Below are 20,452 nucleotides of genomic sequence, written 5' to 3' on the forward strand. Positions count from 1 at the left end.
CATTCTGGATCTCCAATTTTGGGTGGTGAATCGGCACAGCCTTTCTTACCATTTGTTCCATCTTAGGATGATTCTGGATAATTGTAATAGGATTGCAAGTCTATGTTTAGTAAGGATACAAAGAGGTTGTAATTGGTTACTCATTCTTTCCCTCACAGGAGGAATAATAGGCAAATAATCTGATAGCACATCTAGCTTTTCATTTTCAGCTTCCCACCTGCATGGAAACACTCTTGGTGTTTGTGGAAATGTTGAGGGGGCTTATCGTCTTATACACACAGAGCAGTTAATCCTATACCTGCTTCAATGCAGCTGTGCTGATTACCTGATTTGACTGGGCCATACACTAAATGACTGTATGCACGTACAGTATGCTTACACACTTTTCAGAATGAGACATCTTGTTCAATATTTGCAGTGTTGAGGCATAGTGTGAGTTAATTTGAGAATTATGAGTCCTCTGAAGACAAAACAGTTGTGATTAAATTAGATTTTTGAGGATATAATTATTTCTGTTTTTATTCTCTGAAGAATTTCAGCAAGCAGTTTTTGGCATAAAAGCCCTTAAAATGCAGACACTCAGAACCAGCTCTTCCCCCTTCTCTCACTCTTGTGTGCACCGCTGGTGACTGCATGCATTCATTTGTGTGTGTGTTTGTGCGGAGTGTGTGTGCATTGCAAGTACCTCCTCATTTGGATTAATTAAAGGAAATCTCCCGTGAAGAGTGGGGGCGTCCCAATCTGGCCCTCTCAAGGACAGGCAACCTATCAATACCCCCTACACACACACTATTACCACCCACTCAGATGCGCACACACACACACACACACACACACACACACACACACCACTCTAACGCCATGGCAACAGTCATCCAGTGCCTCTCCCAGCAAGCCTGGTGATCATCGCACTCATTTACTGTGGAACAAAGGCTCTGAAATCCTGCCTGTCATTACAGCTACCTTATCAGTGCTCCCTGCTTGCTGCTGCCATGAAACAGCACTCAACTCAATTGCTCAGTCATTCATGCTGCTTCTTTATTTATTTTTTTTTCGTATTTTTTTTTTCAAAGTCGCATTTCTATTGTGGTCTGTCGGCTGTTCCTCTGTTGCTGACGACCATCGAGTATGATCCAGCATGACTCAATACTAAAGTAAACATCATGGCACACTGTGAGCGAGAGAGCAGCATGTGCCTTTTTTCTACGATGCAAGGGGTTGCCCCAGTAGAGATGATGGCCAAAATCACTGCAATCGGTACATAAACTGCTTTATTAAAATCTCTGAGCTTCTGTGTGTGTGTGTTTGTGTGTGTGTGTGTGTGTGTGTGTGTGTGTGTGTGTTTGTGTGAGGTAAATTTTCAGCAGCATAAAATCCACTGTGATGTTCCTGTGATGACGCCTGACTTTCAGGCATATCCTTGTGAATGGGGAATCCATTCACAAGTTTCTATGGTTACAGAGACAAGCCTCAGTGTGTTGTTGATGCTGCACTGTTGTTAAGCCTCTCTCTCTCTCTCTCTCTCTCTCTCTCTCTCTCTCTCTCTCCACCCTACAGCTGATGGCAATGTCAGGCCGTCGCTGGGGAATCATGATCATGAAGACATAACTGACAGCGATGTCTAATGGTATAGAGGGGGACTCGCCTGTACACTGCAGGCAAAAGGCATCAGCAGTCACGTGTTCACTTAGACAGTGTAAAAGTCTGCAACCTGTACAGTGAAAATTATAATGTTTCTAAAGAAGTTATATGTCTTTCAATTAGTTAATGTCTTCTTATTTATTTATTTTTTCTTATTTTGACTTATTTGTTTGTTAGTCAGGCTGTCTGTTGTTTGTCTATTTATTTACTTATGCGCCTACTTGGCTGCACTGGTGCCTGTCTTGTCTCTTTCCCTGTGTCTGCCCCACTCATGAATATATTCATGCAAACATCATCGGGGTGAATCTCATTAGAAAGAAAACCATGTTGTCAGTTGCTTTTTTTTTCATGGTAAACAGAGTTTAGTTCATATTCCCTCTCACCCGGTTTTCCCCTGAGGGAGAGACATAGAAAAATACATGAAAAGTCAGGGAATAGGGGGAAAAAAATGTTTATTTGTGTGCATGTTAAGCATGTTTGTGTGTATGTGTATGTGTATGTGTGTGTGTCTGTGGATGCACTGAATATGTGTGAGTCAAATGTTAAAGAATTACAGTGACAGAGGCACAGGCCTGTCCTTGGACGTGAAGTTGAATAACAATAAATCAGCCTGATGAAGAGTTTTGCATCGCCAGCAGATAACTTGAAAGACATTTTGTTACAGGTACAATTGAGACTGACACAATGCACAGACCTGAAGCCAATGGTGAAACAGCCACACGCTGGAACAGTGCAAATTTTGGAAAGATGGTGGGGATGGAAGGTGGTTGGCAATGTGGTGGGGAATATAAATCAAGGTGTTTGTGTGTGTGTGTGTGTGTGTGTGTGTGTGTGTGTGTTTCATGTGGGGTGTGAAGGCTTGAGGGATTGGCCAAGGGATTCTCACAGCTCCTCCTTTGTGCATCAAAAGTCAGCAGCTTGAAAATGGAGCTTTGCCTCCTCCTCCCACCCACTGCCAACCAAATCTCAAACTCACACACAGGTATTTTTGCTAGTTGAAGTCGGCTCCAAAGGCAGGTGGAGCGCCCTCTTGTGGGCGCAGACTGATCTCAGACAGGTGTCTGGCCCCTGCCCCAGTTTTGCTGCCTCTCTCCTTTAGTCGCCAATGTCTTTGAGGTCTTTTATAGCTCAGTGGGGGAGCATAGCACTAATACTGCCAAGGTTTGGGGCTCAGTTGTTGTTTTTTGTTTGTTAGTTTTTTTGTTGTTTTTTTTTTTGTTGTTTTTTGGAGGGGGTGGCCTGTGCTGGAAATGCACACACTCATGGCACTTTTAATAAAAGTTTCCTCTGAATGGCGAATGTTATGTTATCTTGTTGGAATTCATTATGGCATTCTTTGAGTCTGACGGCTTTGGCTTTGAATTCCAATGTGCAGCGTGACCTCTCTTTACCCTCAAGTCTGTCTCCATCATCCTGGGCTTGAAGGCTCCCATGGGTCCCTCACTTGAATTGTAAGGCTCTGCATCACAGAAAAAAACAATGTTTAAGTCACAAAGCTCTTTTCTACTTGACTTGCGTAGTGCCGGGAGACATCTCCATGGTTACACGGTTTGATTCTGAAGGCAAGGTGACGCTTAGTCATTGAGGATAACAGATAGAGGTATGAGAGGGAGAGGAGGGAGGGGAGAGGGGGGATTCTCTTTTTCATCTGAGGGTGTAGTGTCGGGAGCTATAGGAGCCTGCTGACTGCTGCTGAGTATGACAGTGTGTGTTTTGCGCAGAGAAAGAGGGAAAAGGATTGTGAGACAGGAAGAGAGGGGGAGTTGAGAGTTTTATAGGCATATGGCATGGCATTTCATCTCGCAGGCATGTGTAGGTATATGAATATATGTGTGTGTGTTTGTGTGTCCTCATCTGCCTGTGAGAATATGTGTGTGGGAGGTGCAGGGAAGGGTACATCTTTCCTGTGTGGCTTCCCCTGTCTTAGCCATTCAAAGCGTCAAAAAAAGAGGTGTTGGAAGAGTAATTTTAATTCTGACTGAGTTTGTGGGAACCAAAGCCCGCCCCACGCTCCCTGTCCTCTTCGGCCTCCCAGCCTAGATGGATGATGTTATCTGGAGGCTCGGAGGGAGAGGGGAGTCGGGAGTTTGTAAGAGAATCTTCCCTTGTTGTTCTCCGGGTGTGTACAGCCAGGCTTGCAGCAGAGCGCCCAGCAAGTTATTTGCGGCACGCAGCGTCTCATGAATATTAACTGTTACACGGGTCAGGCTCAGAGTTTGCTCCCCATCCTTCTTCTGGTCCACTGCTCAAGGAAGTGTTGATTATGGTGGCTTTGCTCGGTGATTAACACAGTGATTGCTGTTCACGCACAAGGGCTTGCACACTTAGCAGTAATTAGACAGAGTCCTGTTAGATCTCTCTCTCTCTCTCTCTCTCTCGCTCTTTCTGTGAGACATGACATCCAGTCACATCCAAACACTGAGCATGCAGAAAAATTGAAGGAAGTTATCTCTTGTAATTGCACTATTTTTTTTTCTTTGGCACTGATTCTTTTGTTCAATTGAGTAAATTACAAAAATATTGATTTTTGTATTCGTGCTGTAGCTATGTTAGATAATGCACTCAGAATGAGCGATATGCTCTGTAAAAAATAATAATATAAAATAAAATTATGATCACGCCACTTCAGACCAGCCGAGCATTAATGACGCTAACAGCAACCTGCATGGCTGTGGATTTTCCAAAATGGATTAAAAATGGCACATATCTACACGACAGTGACTTAGCATTGGTGTTGACGTCATGCCAATATTAATTATTGAAAAGTAATTACAATATTTTTTAAGCACATAGATTTTTAAAAAAACAGGGTAGGGAGTTAGTGACAATACAATTTATATGAGCTTAATGTATTAGTGAGAAATGAAAGGTGGATTCAACTGTTGAGAGTGACTGTGTTTGAGTTGTCCCAATGTGTGGTTTCAGCAGACACACTCCAGCCAAACAGATTCATGTGTTCACAGTGGCCAGCAGCATAATCACTGCATGTACAGCGTGTATGAGTAGGCCTAATTGTGTGTACATGCATGCATATGTGTTTGCACTCGCATTCATGTGTGTTTATACATGTGCGTTAGTGTGGTTGTGTTTGCATATATGCATTCATGTTTCTGTGTATTTTGTGTGTGTGTGTGTTTGTGTAACAGCAGAAGGTGCAGAGCAGACATGTGCTGTGGAGGGTACTGGCCGGTTCTCTGGTCAGCCTGCTGTTCTCTCGTCTCGGGGGGGATGTTAGAGGCATAGGTTAATAATGTTGTTACGCCATAAGGGCCAGAGGCTCATTCTCTCCACTCACACACACACACACACACACACACACATCAACACATAAAGAAAAACAGACACGCACCAGCACACACATAGAAACATATGTGCACCCCAGAAAATGCACATGCATACACAGCACCGTGCGCACATACGTATTCCATGTCACACCACCAGCTCTCCCGGCAGTGAAAGGACATGGAGGAAGGACACAGTTTAATCAGTTCCCATATAAAAATCCCCCCCTCTCTCTCCCTTGTTCTGTTTCTCTCTCTCCCTGACATTGGTGTCACGGGCCCTGATTGGCTGCAAGGTGGGTAAGAGGGCAATAGTGATGGACCGATTAGAGAAGATAGAGAGAGAAAGAGCAAGAGAGAAAAAAAGATGGGATGGGATGGGATGAGATGGGATGTGTGGCAAAAGTGCAAAGAGCTGAAAGTGTTGATCTCACTAAAACTAATCTTGACATTTCCCCAAATTCGGTGTGGTCTTTGCATTAAGTGCCGGGTGGCTCAGCTGTCTAGCGCAGCGTGCATGACTTTCTCTACTGTCCTTCCTTGGGGCCTCGCTCTCAGTAGGAGCCGTTTACATCCAACACCCACATCAGAAAACTGCTGAGTCCTACACAGAAATAGCATTTCCACACTGGTAGAATATCTCTGTTTTTTTGGGTTTTTTTTAAATAGACTGATGCAGTGTTGTACAGCCGCACTCATATCTGCGCTGGCGATTTTCCGGGTGTAGAAATATGATAACAGAGTCAGAGGGGTATGTTACAGGATATAGGATGGGCCAAGCGTTAGGTATCTATTTCAATCAGCAGAGGGCTCAAGGTTTCTATCAGAGCTTTAAATAAATTCATCAATACACTTGATTGAGAAGGAGAACAGCTGAATTTCTCTCAAGGATGAGTCTAGAAATGGCCTAGCTTGTGACATGACGTTAGCCTTTACACTACTGTAAATATTCAAGTTTATTCTGTAGTGGCGTATGACACATTTGGGTGCCAGCTCATTCATAAAACAGTCATACTGGTCAGCAAAGCATCCCTGTTGCCACGGAGATTTTGATAAACACAAGGTTTGATCATGCCATGAACACTGACAGTGTTATATACTTATACTTGTACTATATACTCGAATATATATATATATATATATATAGATAGATAGATAGATAGATAGATATAGATATATATACTGTAGATATAGATATAGATAGATAGATAGATAGATAGATAGATAGATAGATAGATAGATAGATAGATAGATAGATAGATAGATAGGTAGATAGATAGATTCCTTTCTGATTTTTTTCATAAATTAACAATTATTATTCACACTGCAAATGATCAGGAAGCAAGGAAGTGAAATAGTCCAATCAAAACAAAATTTGGTCTTCCATCTCCTTTTTTTAGATTCTTATTCACTACTTTATCATCGCCAGAAGAGGAAAAAGAAGAAGTAGTAGTAGAAACTATGTATGAGCAATAATTTTGCTGGATTTTTTTTTTTTTAACATCAAAGTTTGTTTTCGCTGTCATGGTAGAAGGCAAAAGTTGGGTGAATTAAACTTTTGTCTCAAAGTTGCATCTCTAGGCACACAGTAGGTGGCACTTTCTGCCAGTGTTGGCATTTTTACTGGCGTTCTTCTGTTAAAAACAATGAACATCCGGTTTGCTGTCTACTTCATGCCCCCACAATGTTACTGCAGCATCAGGAGTGAAGTCAGACTCCTCTCAAAGCTGTTTGCTGATGCACACTCTGGCACATTTTCCTTGCAGTATTGTTGTTGCAGTGAATTAGCAACATTAGAAATGGGATTTCAGTAATGCTCCTAAAAAAAACACCAAATGGGGAAGTGTCAGTATCATGTTCTAGCGAATACATTATTTCCTATATTATTTGTTCTACCAACCATGGCCAAGGAGCGTGACACGTCATGGAGCCAGAACAGCTCTGAGCTTTAATGGAGTGCCACATGCTGCATCGCTGCGTTGCCTGTTCTGTGCAGGCGTGTTTGTGTTACTGCCCCGATGGGTGATGTAATGAACATGCTCTATAAATATTTCATACCACCCCACTTTCCTCCCCTGTTCTACCAAAAAATAAAAATAAATGAATAAATAACACACAAACAAATACCGTGCCCATATAAATCAAGTCTGAAATAGCGTGAATGGGCTTTAAGGAGGGTGGTGGAAATGTACAGGCCACACTTTATTTCAGAGGCTGGGAAGAGAAAGACACACAATAGAGTTTAGTGGGGGGCTCAGCACTGACTGAGGCCGATACCACAAACCCAAAGAAACTTGTCGTAGTACAGTAGCCATGTGGGGAATTCTTTTTAGTCTTCTGGGAATGCGAGCCAGTAAATGGATAGTCATTCTTCATGCTTTGTATTTTTTCACTGCTGCCCAGTAGCAGTTTTAGGGTCCCGTGTCCGAGCTGTGGAGGGATAAAGCTTTTCTCCATATTGCCTGCAAATGTCCCTCATTAATATAGGGAGGTGATTTTTTTCCCATGGTTCTTCCTCTCTTTCCTCTCCTGGAATATTGCAGCTAAAAATTAGCCCAGGCGCTCCAGTGAGGGTGGCAACTTGGCCAGAATTTGTTATTCATTAAGGCTGCTTTCATATGCTGTCGGCCCACTCACCCAGAGTTTTTGCACTGGAGAGCTGAGCCTCATACGTTCAGTGCACATCGCTGGCCCGAACCCTCAGGACTCCTGCTGTTGCATGGTTACAGCAAGGATAGTGTGAGAGTAAGTGCTTGAGTAAGTAATGAGTTCTGCACTGATCTCTTATGGATGTCACACCTCAGGCCTTGTGCTTTAAATACACCCTCTATTCATGAAATAATAGCTCATGATAATCATAGAATAATGATGGTGTGGTGATGATAATACATGTTTGGAGCTGTGTCATTAAATAATGATTTCTGAAAAATGCATGGTTTGTGTGACTTGTGCAGGCATGCATGCATGTGTGTGTGTGTGTGTGTATGTTTATGTTTAATTAGCCATGCTCAGTGTTCTAGCAAGGCTATTGGGCTGTGTATTTTCCACGCCGTGTGCAAAGCATTATGGTCATCAGCATAACGTAAAGCAAATTAGCCTCCCTCTTCAGTGTAGCCTAAATGGAAATTTTGGCCATTTTGTATGCATGTCACCACATTCAATTTTCTGTTTCCTTGCTCCCCCCCAAAAATTGCACCCAGTCTTGTTGCTGGAGGTGTTGCTCACCTAAGACAACCTGTTGTCATCCGCATCTTATGTTCCACCTCATGTTGACAGTGGTGATGAAGGGTGAGGAAAAGTTTCTCACACTTGAGGAAGAAATGATTTTTTCTCATATTGTGGGCTCAGTGGCTCTGTGGATCAAGAGACAACATAAGAAGGAAATAAGGAAGAAATAAGTCATGGGAGCGGATATTTTTTTTCCCAGTGCAAACACACAGTGGTGCTCAGTGCATCCAGGAAATCAAGGATGTGTCAAGGAAATGTTACACTTACACTGCAGAGACTAATTTTATTAATACTTTACATACAGTAGGAAACCTTTGTTTTCTTGTTCACTTATCAAAAATCCATGAGATTCAGAAAACATGCAGTTCCTTTAACAGATGGTGTAATGCATGGTGTATTGACCCCAAAATCATGACTTTAATCATATCACGCTGATACTCCTGAACAAGGTCCCGAGCAGAGAGGGGCACATACCATACAGTCTAGCTGACTGATGACAAATTAAATTGTAAGTGACACAGTATGGCTGTTGTTGAATGCTGTGTTGTATCAAGACAAATGGGTGAGATCCACTGCAATTATTGACTACATTAGGAGTTGTCAAAGGAATGTGAACAGCTCAGTAGTGTTTCTTGGAATAATTAGCCATCGTTATTATGTAATAAACTCCCACTGGAGTTGCCAAAGATAGTTAGCCAGATGGACATATGATTAGTTCCATTTTTTCAGATTTTGCTGCAAAATTGTCATTCAAATGGCCTATAAGCCTACATAATTCACATTTGCATCCAAACATATTGTCCCAGTATTAAGGAATTGACTAAGGTAAACCCTAACATTGTGTTGCCAATGTTTTATGAACACAGTTATCTTGTCCATAATGGATTAATGGATTTAGAATTGAGGCTCAAACTGTAATGACTGTGGCATTTATCCAAACCCCCCTGAACCTTGGAAGAGGTACGGGACAAAATTGTGGACAGCCAACAAATATCACCATCTCTCTCTCTCCCTCTCTCTCCCTCTCTCTCTCTCTCTCTCTCTCTCTCTCTCTCTCTCTCTCTCTCTCTCTCTCTCTCTGTGAAGTCTTTGGACAGGGGCCATTCAAGTTACTCAACCACCAGAATCTTAACAGTGTGGGAGGAAAGATGTGTCTACTTCTTCTTTTGTTGATTAGTGTTGAATCTCTCTAAGACTGAACGCAGTTAAATTCTAACTATCCACGCCTTCTATATCTCTCACAGTCTTTCACAGTCCTTAATAATGCCATTTGTTTGATGGCCTATTAACAGAATTTATGCAGTTCTAGGAATCAAACCTTTCTTTTTGGCTAATGGAATAATCAAGGATAAATGCCCTCTGGCATATTTAAAATGAATAATTCATTAATTTAATTAACTACATTTCATTGTAATTTAAACAGAAAGCCACACTGCGTGTGACTCCCAACATCAATGCATGTTTTGACAAAATCATCCCACTGGAAGTCTCTCGGTCTCAGAAAATGAAATACCTCACAAGTCTTGGGATCAATCCACATTAACATAGCCATAATCACCTGGATTGATTCGGCAGCAAAAAATTATCATACCTGAGGAATGGCTCAATTTGTCAAGCTTAAATTGATGACACAGGTAGGTAGAGGGGGAAAGTGGCAATAGGGAGCGCAGAGGTGGATCATGGTCCATAAGAGCTCTGAGCAGGGGGATCAATAGCAGCTCACTGGCTCAGGCCAGCCCATGCTCAGTGTCCATAGTGTGATGTGTACACAATCAATAGCCTCCCCCAAGCTGACAGACAGTCCACTGGTGTGGTGTGGGCTATTTTTCTTCCCTACATAATCCTTCCTACCTCAAACTAAGCAATGGTGCAATGCTATGGGGGATGGGAAGAGCTGAACCGTGCAGGGGGATATAACTTTTCACAACCACAGGGCTGTCATTGATGACAGGACAGTTAAATTGCAGTTAGCAACCCTGTTGAAGGTTTCCTGGGGGATGACAGCCAACTGAGGATGGGAAGTGGTAATAGTATTTTCAAGACTAGTAGTGGAAATGGCAGGTGGCAGAAGATGGAAACCAGTAGAGGTGTCTCAACTCAGTGGTTCCTGCCTGTTTTCCCCTGTCTCCACACTTTCTCCAAATTCTCTTCACACTTCCTGCTCCATCCTCCCTGGGGATCTAATTGCACCTGAGAGCTGCTGTGGATTGAAGTCAGAGGGAGTGGCTAAAGCATACACACTGCCTTGATATACAAGAGACATACACCTAAACTGCCTGCAACTCAGCTGCCACTGTTTGTAAGGCATCCCCTCAGGAATCGATGCAGTTGTTTTTGTTATTGTGAAGGTCTTTTATAATGCATTGAACAGAACAGAGCAAAGTATCTGGGGATACCATCGGTATTATGATTGAAAATAAAAGTCATACAAAATATAATAATTCTTTCTGTTGCTCTCTCTCTCTCTCTTTCTTTCATCTTTTTCTAATTCTCATTGTGAAGCAGCTCTCACACTCATGTGAAGGTGCCAGCAGAATTCAAATGAAGTCACCGTTGTGACACCTTTCAACGTCTCAAAGACTCATGACTCAAATCATAGGGGATGGCTGTGACAGGCCCCAGATCGAACTTTGCCGTTTGTCTTTTTGAGTTTGCAGACCGCCTATGGTTAGCAATCGGGCCACAAATTGGTTACATCACAACGGCATCAAATTACTTACAAAACAAGTAATTTATTCCCTGGGTAAACAAATAATTCCTGTGTCTCTTGTTTACTGTTGTGGTTGCCTGCAATTTTCCTGTTCATTGTGGTGATTCATTTTGCTGAGTGAAGCTAAATTTTGACTGATGATTTATTTGAACACTTTACAGGGATGCAGTAGAGTTCAACTACTTACAAAAGAGCTGTTTCTGTGTATTGTACTTTTTGCAGGAGAAAACTCTGTGTGTAGCTTCATGTATTTTCAATGATAAATATGGCATAACCTATAAAGCTTCCGCACACCATCTCAAAAAGTCTGTATTTACAGAAAGCTGCCACTGGTCATGGCTGTCTTCACTGGTGTCTCCCCGTGCCACGGCATTGACTTCACAGGAAGTCTGTGCACATCTTTAAGCAGAGTCTGGTATTGAGTTGGGGGAGGGAAAGCTCACAAGCCAGGATAGACATGTAGAGCTAAAGCATGTTACCTATCACCTAATCATCTGAAGACATTACCTTCCTGTCTAAGCCAATCAGGTCTCATCCCTGGCCTGACCATGACCTGTCTTTAGGATCCTGGGGTCAAGTGCTTCACAGGGAGAGAGACAAGCAGAAAGAAATAGGCAGATGGAGAGAGAGAGAAAGAGAGAGAAGGGACAGAGAGGAGTTATACAGAAAAAGTCAGTAACATCTGTGAAATATTGCTTCATTTTCTATCTCTGGTAGTTTTCCTCTGTTTTGCTTCATGCAAGGTCACTTCCAGGTCAACTGGCGAGGTTGTGCTCATTTACAGGACATTAAATCCATGACTCACGCCACTGGATGCTATTCTATACTTAATGCTAGCTCGCATGCAGACTGGGGGCAAAGAAGACTCATCCAAGTAATTGATCTTCTTAACTACTCCCACTCAATTACAATAGGTTAATGCAAACCACCTCAGGATTGCTCATGCTCACACTAAAATGCCATTTGCCTCTGATGTCCATGAACAAAGGGGGTGTATGGGTGTGCAGGAAGGTGAGAGTGAATGGGTGTGGGTCAGTGACAACATTCATCACTGTATGTGAGCACTCGTGTATCCATTCAGCTGTTCAAAGTGTACTTTTAGAGGGCTACCTTGCTGAAAAGTGTGGTGCACCAAAAGCTTAACAGTCTCCTCGGCAGCAGTTAATGGAGATCTAAATAAAGAACAGCTGACCTCTAAAATACAAGTTAAGTTGCTTGTAGTTCCATAAATAATATTTGTCGCTAGTGCATGTGTGTCCGAAAATTCAACCGTATAAGCCTATAAAGTTTCATATCAGCACGTCTGTCTATCAACTGAGCAACATTATTATCCCATGATCTAGTCTACTGTTACATCTCAGGAACTGACTTGGTGCCAAGGTGTTCACCAAGAGGAGTGCGGGCGAAGGTCCTCTGATCAGGCGGCTTGGCAGCAGAGGATGAACCTCAAATAAGACAGTCAAAAAGGTCAGGGCTGTGGAAGCAATGTGCATCCTCAAGTCGCCGTGACTCCACAGTCTTACTGCTCTGTGCCAGACCAGGCCCAGGCTGCCTCACTTAGCTCTTAATAGGTTTAACCTAATCATTACAACACTTGACAACACTTCCTCTGCTGAGCCAGGACAGACACTCTCCCTCTCTGTCTTTCTTTTGCTCTCTTACACGTGGATTATTGTAAAAAAAAAAAAAAAGGCCTCAAAACCTTTGCTGCTCTTAGAAAATGCCTATTCCCATAAACTATTTCATATCCCAAGGGATGAAAATTTTGCGAAGCCACTAGTCCCTAGTGATTGTTTTTTCAATCTGAGTTAAGAGTCCTTGCTACCCGGAGAATGTGTGAATAAAGGCTAATGGAGAGTATGGAAATGGCAGACCCCTGGGCTACTGTGCAAAATCCTTGAGCTCCATCCCTGCATATCGCATTTGCCCAATGATCATAACTCACAAAGGAGATACAGTGAGTGCCTCCAGACATTTTTTAAGACATTGGCATTGTTTAAATTTATTTATTTAAGATAATCAGAGTGCTCTGCAACTTTATGTGGTTAGTGATTAGTATTCTGGCTGTCTTGTTTTCCTGTCTTGAATGAGACTCATCAATCTTTGTTCATTAGATTTTAATGAGTTTTATATTGCTCAGGTCGAAGAGGCCTCCTCTCGAAGGAATGCTGAGTTTGCTGTGCACTCAGTCGTCCCTGCGGCTGAACAGCTTTTCGGTAGATAAGTTATGCTGCAATACTGTAGAGAGTGTAGGACAGAGACTTTTCACCTGTGTGGGTTGAGACACTGAGTTGAGCAGAGTGGAGCTGTGGAAAGAGGAACTCAACTAATCCCAACAGCATACTAAGGAGGTTTTATCTCTGCCGCTGGTGTAAGGCAGAGGTGGGGGAGTATGGAGAGGAAGAGGTGGAGGAGGCAGAAGAAGTGGAAGGGGAGGATGAGAGAGCCATGTAATACACCTCACTCTGAGCCAACAAGACACACACACACTCGAATCATCTCACATTCAAACACACTCACCCACTCACCATGCATACATTGCTCACACACTGTCATTTTAAAAATATCAAACCTCAGTCAAAGCCTCTCAGGCCAGATTGAATCAACTAAGGTCAATAAATCCTTCCTCTCCCTTCTACCTGGCCAAGGAGCTGCAGTTGAATCACAGCCACAAGCCATGCTGACCTTATAGGATTATGGTGGATGTTCTTACACATTTCCTTCCTAAGGAGAGGGCACAGGAAGTGATATCAAAGCATAATGCCTTCATCTTAGATTTCACTAGATTAAACAGTAGCCGCCACTATCAAAAATGTCTCTTTTGCAATCATTTTCTTTGATTATTAAAAGATGACTTTTTAAGGGTAGATAGAGCTGTCAGCACTGTCAGACTGTTGTCAACAGGTGGAGCTAAAATCCCTTTAGACTTTCATCTAATGTGCATGAGATCACACACTATTTCCACACTAGCTTTCTGGCCTAATTGTTCACCTTTACTTCAAAAAGAGGACATTTGGGAGTTTTGCCATTTCACATTGCCGTGCTGTCCTCCTCTGTCCTTGTTTACAATGTTATGGAATGCTTTATATTCCTCATATGAAGAGCTCATTTTCATTCAGGAACAGTCCCAGTCAGCCTTTGAAGCAAGGAGAGTTGCTGCTTGATTCTAACACTCCATTTTATTCATGCCATTTATACTCCACTGCTTCCAGCATAATATTTATGCATCTCTCTCTGTCCTTAACTCAAATCAGACACCTCTGATGATTTACATTATGTCACAAATCTGCCACAAACAACTGACCTTTGACACTGAATATTTAGCATCCATTTCATTTAATTGGCAGTGAAAGTCATTTTTGTGACAAATGTATAATTAGCTGCTCATTCCCTGTTTTATTATTGAATATAAAACATAATGGGTGTGAATATCCATGAAATTCATCTGAACTACACATATTACATTTTCTTTATATGGCTCTAATATTTTACTGTTTTCTTTGCTTTTCTTCCTCTCTCCAGATCCTGGCTATCATATCAATCCTGTTCATCGTCCTTTCCACCATCGCTCTGTCTCTCAACACCTTACCAGAGCTTCAAGTCGTAGATGAGTTCGGCCAGGCCAACGACAACCCACAGCTGGCCCATGTGGAGGCAGTCTGTATTGCCTGGTTCACCATGGAGTATCTCCTCCGCTTCCTCTCCTCTCCTAACAAGTGGAAATTCTTCAAAGGCCCACTGAATGTCATTGACTTACTGGCCATCCTGCCCTACTATGTCACTATCTTCCTAACTGAATCCAACAAGAGTGTGCTACAGTTCCAAAACGTACGCCGTGTGGTCCAGATATTCAGGATCATGAGAATATTGAGGATCCTTAAATTGGCTAGGCACTCCACAGGGCTCCAGTCTCTCGGATTTACTTTGAGAAGGAGCTACAATGAATTGGGGCTGCTCATCTTATTCCTGGCCATGGGCATCATGATATTCTCAAGCTTGGTCTTCTTTGCTGAGAAAGATGAAGATGCCACAAAATTCACAAGTATCCCCGCCTCATTCTGGTGGGCTACCATCACGATGACCACAGTGGGCTATGGTGACATCTACCCCCAGACTCTGCTTGGAAAGATAGTGGGTGGGCTCTGCTGCATAGCAGGAGTGCTAGTGATTGCCCTACCCATCCCTATCATTGTCAACAACTTCTCTGAGTTCTACAAGGAGCAGAAGAGGCAGGAGAAGGCCATCAAGAGGAGGGAGGCGCTGGAGAGAGCCAAGAGGAATGGAAGCATTGTCTCCATGAACCTGAAAGATGCTTTTGCTCGCAGCATGGAACTAATGGATGTGGTGGTGGAGAAGGGAGAGGACAAAACATCCATGGACAACCACCTGTCGCCCAGCCGCTGGGGTGGCCCAACCAAACACGCCAGCTCTGAAACCAGTCTCAAGTCTCCAGAGAGGAGGAACCCAGAATTTATAATGCCAGGCTCCCCTCATCGTATAACCATCACCACCACTGGAAGCCCCCAGCAAATGAACAGGAGCCCCCAGCACCTTAACGTTCAGAAACTGGAAGAGATGTATAACCAGATGACAAAGTCACAGTCCTTCACCAATCTGAACACTACCAGCTCCATGAGCACTATGAGCACTTCCATGACAGCACCTGCTTCACCACCTAAGAAATCTCAAAGCCCTGAGTCCACAGTAAAAGAAGAAGTGGAACTGGAGATGAAGGAAGTCTTGCCCTCCTCCACCAATGGTGATGCCAGCCGATCGTTTGACATCAGAAACGCGGGCCTTAACTCAGGTGAGGGGGGAGCTCCAGGTCAGGACAAACGTCTCAGGGCCCCACCACCTCTTGATCTTAGCCAGCTGAGGGCTAGTGATGATGACCAAGGCTCCCAGGACACCATACTCAAACATGGCCTCTATGAATCTGTCCCACTCAATCCAGGTGAGGAATCAGAGCTCCATATAGAGGAGGAGGAGAGCTTTAACAGAGTTGTGGAGAATATTCGGGGCTCTCTTGGAGGCAACAGCCCTCTTAAAATGAAGGGGTTGAAGGTCAACTTCACTGAAACCTCTGCTGAAGGCCCACCAACACCACCCAGCACCACCTCACCAGGGGACATTAGCTCCAGTATCCTGGAAGATGAGTCTCCAGAGGGAGAGACATCACCACTCATCCCTAGCTCAGCAGTACTGGTCCCAGCCACAGAGGGAGAGACCAGCCCTTTGTCTCCTAAGAGGTTGGTGGTGGACACCCCACCAGGTGACGAAGATCAGTCTGCAGCGAACCATGAGGATAAGCATTTGATGGAGGTGGCAGGTGCTTCGGTCCCCTTGTCACCGAAGACAGCGGCGCAAAATTGCACCCAAGGTGTGATTGGGGCCGGCGAGGAGGTCAAGGCTGACAGCAACCAAAGTGGACACAAAGTGGAGAACCACATGTTTACACCCGAGATCCACCTGATACCAGGGGACGGGAGTCTCTCGCCGACCTGTGAAACCAGTATGTGACTGTAAGGGTAGAAACAGACCCATTACAGACCTCAGCCTGGTGTTTTCGGAGTAGAAGAAGAGGGAAAAGGGTGCAGTTACAGTGGAAGATATTTTTGCATGGCATGACAAGTCCCTTTTACTTGTGTTCTTGTGAATCACTGATAAAGAAACTGCAGTGCTTCATGCAGATGTGGAAATGACTTTGGGATAAAAAAAAAAAAAAGAGTGGGCTCAATGAAGAAGTGCTTGACAGACAGAGGGAATCTATCCAATTATGTAGACATTTTGGTCCTCCCATGTACATACTGACAGTATCTTTTCTAGCAAAAGAGAGAAATGCACAGAGGGACTTACTGTAAAAAGCATGCATTTAAAAAAAGACAGATATTTTACGGTGCTTAGTTTGCTGAAAGCGCTCCACTGTAAATACTAGGACAACCAAGGCAATGACAATGCACAAGATGGCAAAATATAACACTTTCACTGAAGGTACAAACATTTCTAATGTGAAAAGGGAGGGAGGGGTTGAATTGAGAGACCTCAGACCGGGTGTTGCATTGTAGCGACCTATAAAAAACATATCATTACCTTTTGTGGAAATGCAAAGTGTTCCCATGACGACCCTATAATGTTTTTGTGTGAAGAAATGGTGTATGAAACTGTAATGTTGATGTTATTGCTTTTGGTTTTCCATAATGACTGTTGAACTTTCAGTTGAACATCCAATATACAACCTTTGAATTAATGACCGTATCATTTTATGTGGGCAAGAAGGATAAAACCACCTTTATTCCTCTAATGAGTATACACCTGTAGTTGCCAAATATGTAACCAGGACAGGAACTATCAGATGCTTCAGCTATTAAAAATATTTAGCAGCTGGTTTCAGAAGTAAGGGCAGGGTTTAAAATTTCACGTTTTATTCCCCGTTCAGCCTCTCGATTCCATCCGAATCACATAAATTAATATTATTTACTCTCTGACATCAGATATATACATCTAATTGTAGATTTAAGGATAAAATATGAAATAAGTAGGCCTAGATTGGTTGTAGAAACCTTCTACAGTAGGGAAGTGAGTTTCCATAAAGCAGAATAAGAATATTTATTAATTCAGTACTGTAGATCTGGTCATTACCATACATATACGCGTTGCTCTATAATTATCCATATTGGCGATTAAAACCTATAGTCTACCACAGAAAAGAGATGACAATATTATTTGTGATATCAATGGACCAAATCAAGCACACTGTCATGCTTTCAGCTGCTCAGTAACAATTATGGCAACATGTATTATGATAGTAGTTGAGTTTTGTTTGTTTTTTTGTTTTTTTTCCTTATGGGTGGTTTACCTGCACTGTTGTCATTGTCACATCTTCAGCAACCTGATGTCATTGTTGACATTTGTTCCGTACTACTGCAAGTTTATCCGATCCTGCTGATTATTTAAGGCATCTTTTTGTTTTCTTTCTTTTTTTGTATATCCGTAGTGTCTTGGACTGTAATTTATTGTGTTTTATTGTGAACAAAACTGATTTCAGTCGAACTTAAAACCCTTTTTTTCTTTTCTTTTCTTTTTTTTTTTTTTTTTGGTCTTCTTTCTCACTTTTGTTTTCACTGACTGAAAATATCTGTTGTATGTTGCCTTTGATTCCAATGTATTGCTGGAATATACGTTTTTGTTTCAGCATGACACTTGGCTGAGTGTACCAGTACTGAACTGGCAGTGAGTTTGAGAAAGCCACATAAACCAGAATGGTACTGACAGGAAGTGAGTGGGTGAATTCTATTGTTTGTTTGTTTATTTGTTTGTAATTTTTTTCTCTTTTTCTTTTTTTTTTTTTCTTTTTTTGGTTCTCACAGAGAGGTGTGGAAAGTGCAATACCGCATACTGCAATCTATGCAGGCCAAGAATTGTGGCACTTTATTTTCTGTCTATGGGATTTGTAAGTGTACAGGCAGAAATTACTTGTATTTTTCAAATGATATATCTTTAATATGAGGCAAACAAACAGTATTACAACTACCACAGTATCACAATCAATGCAGACGGAGAATTTGACTTTTACTTTTTCATATTATATGGCTGGCATGTGCTGACAAGCACGTTAATGCCAGACATTAGTGGACCTCAAATTTGATTATCTTTGGGAATAGGGATCCAAATTGACCACCAGGGCCTTTTATATTGCTGTTAGATTTACAAAGAAATCTAACTTATGTCTGTCAAAGATATTAAGATGATCTAATTTCAATGGCCACACACAAAAGCTTTTATGTTTTTTGTGAATTAACGTTGAGAATAATTCTATTTTTTCTAAACCAAAATGGAGCACGACCACAATTTCCTGCCATACGGTGGTTGAAATGATGCGTGCCTTTTCATAACATGGCTGTTTATGAGAAGGTAGCAAGTCATTTGGCTTTGTTCATATAGCACTGTACAGAAAATTCTAATTTTATAGGAGAAATCAGGTCTTTATGTAATAGATACAAGTAATGTTATTGAGTTCTCAGGTTTTCTATAACTCTCTGATGTTCTGATTGGATATAGATTCTGTTTTTCTTTAACAGCTAACGTCAACTAGTTCCTTCTGTACTTTTTGAAAAGTGATGTTGTCAAATCCACATTGATGTCTTGGCTCCCAGAGTAAGGAGTGGCAATATTTTTGTCCTTCCTCCTGGGTATTCTATGTACCACATATTCACCCCCATCAGTCTTCAGTGAAGCGAGAAGGAATGCAGGGATCGCCGTCAGGAAGTTAACTTTGTTAGAAAACTGAGGCATAGACTGAGAAAGATGGGAGAGAGAGAAAGAGAAAGGGAGAGTGAGAAAGAGAGAGGTCACCACTGAGAAACGGGTCAAAGTGATTGACCCCAGACAGGCAGATATCCCTCCTGTCACTGATCCTTCTAATTTGCTCCTACTCTGACCCCACTGACAACTCCAGCCCTTACAGCTTTAGAGGCTCTATTCCCATGACATGCCCTCAGGAGCAGTGCTCGATTGGTAAATAGAGGATTTGGGGGTTAAGATAAGGCATGGCTGCAAGAGTAAGCGGAGAAATGAAAGTGAGTCCTCCCAAAGGGTTCCATCACCTCAGTGATCAGTTGTGGTCCATATTTCCTTTTACTCTGTGTATATGCCCAGACCAATATAATTTGACTCAGTAATCAGAGATTCAAGTGAAAGGTCATGGAATTGTCTTTCATGTAAAGTGATCCCACATGGGAAGCTCAGTTGCAGATTCTTTGGTACTCTCCAAAGTGTTAATTTGCGTTTGTGAAGAGCAAATGTAAAATGCGGGGTCAACGATGGTTATTCTTGTTGTGGGTTTTCATTTGTCTTTTATCTTACTTTTGTTTTTGTTTTGTTTTTTCATAGGAGGTAATGATAACCTTCTTGTTGGAGCTCCTTCTCTGTACCTGTACTTTCAATTGAAGTTTTTTTTTTCTTTATCCCTTGTTTGTAGTAATCATGTCTCCATGTTAGCCTAGAGTAATCCTTCATTTTGACAGGTAGAGTAGAGAAACAAGGGATTTGGATTGATCAGTTAAGTTCCCTCGGGATGATGTTTGTGTGGATGCTGAAATTAATTCTGTGAGCTGACAGCAAAAGGACTGCGCTCTGTCTCGCTGTCTCACAATGGCATTATCATTTGTGATAGCGTACAGAGCAGAAAAGTTGTGTCTTTATTTTCTCTGAGAGAATGGGTATTGTCTATGTCACCCATGCGTGCTTACCAAACCTTGCTCCTCCACTCCCTGAAACGCATAAGGCTACATTGTTTCTTCCCATGTCTCTGTGTATTATGCCTCATACTTTATTTATTTTATTTTATTTTATTTTTTGGAGTTTGTTTTGTTTTGATTTTTTTTCTGTTCAGTGTGGAAGGACATTATCATTAGACACATTCTGAGCTACAGACTGTTTCTGTACAAAGCAGCATCTTTGTATGCATGTAGTAGTCCGAACAATTATGTGACCACAGAACACTTTGTTATGGTACATGTGTGTCAACATTTCTGTAGAGCATTGTTCCCCATACGTCTATTAGCATATGCAGGATAACAAATAAATGTGTATA

At 42.2% G+C, this 20,452-nt stretch overlaps 1 protein-coding gene across 1 annotated transcript in view; it reads left to right on the top strand.

Moving 5' to 3' along the window:
- The window catches only part of kcnb2b (potassium voltage-gated channel subfamily B member 2b), an 82,140-nt gene extending 61,705 nt beyond the window's left edge, over positions 1–20,435 (top strand). Inside the window, exon 2 of the mRNA XM_030079918.1 lies at positions 14,383–20,435. Within this exon, the coding sequence (XP_029935778.1) occupies positions 14,383–16,380 (1,998 nt within the window). The 3' untranslated portion in view covers positions 16,381–20,435. The remainder of the gene's footprint in view (positions 1–14,382) is intronic.
- Positions 20,436–20,452: the final 17 nt, after the last annotated feature.

Source organism: Myripristis murdjan, chromosome 20 (assembly GCF_902150065.1).
Source record: "Myripristis murdjan chromosome 20, fMyrMur1.1, whole genome shotgun sequence".
In the NCBI taxonomy this organism is placed as follows: domain Eukaryota; kingdom Metazoa; phylum Chordata; class Actinopteri; order Holocentriformes; family Holocentridae; genus Myripristis; species Myripristis murdjan.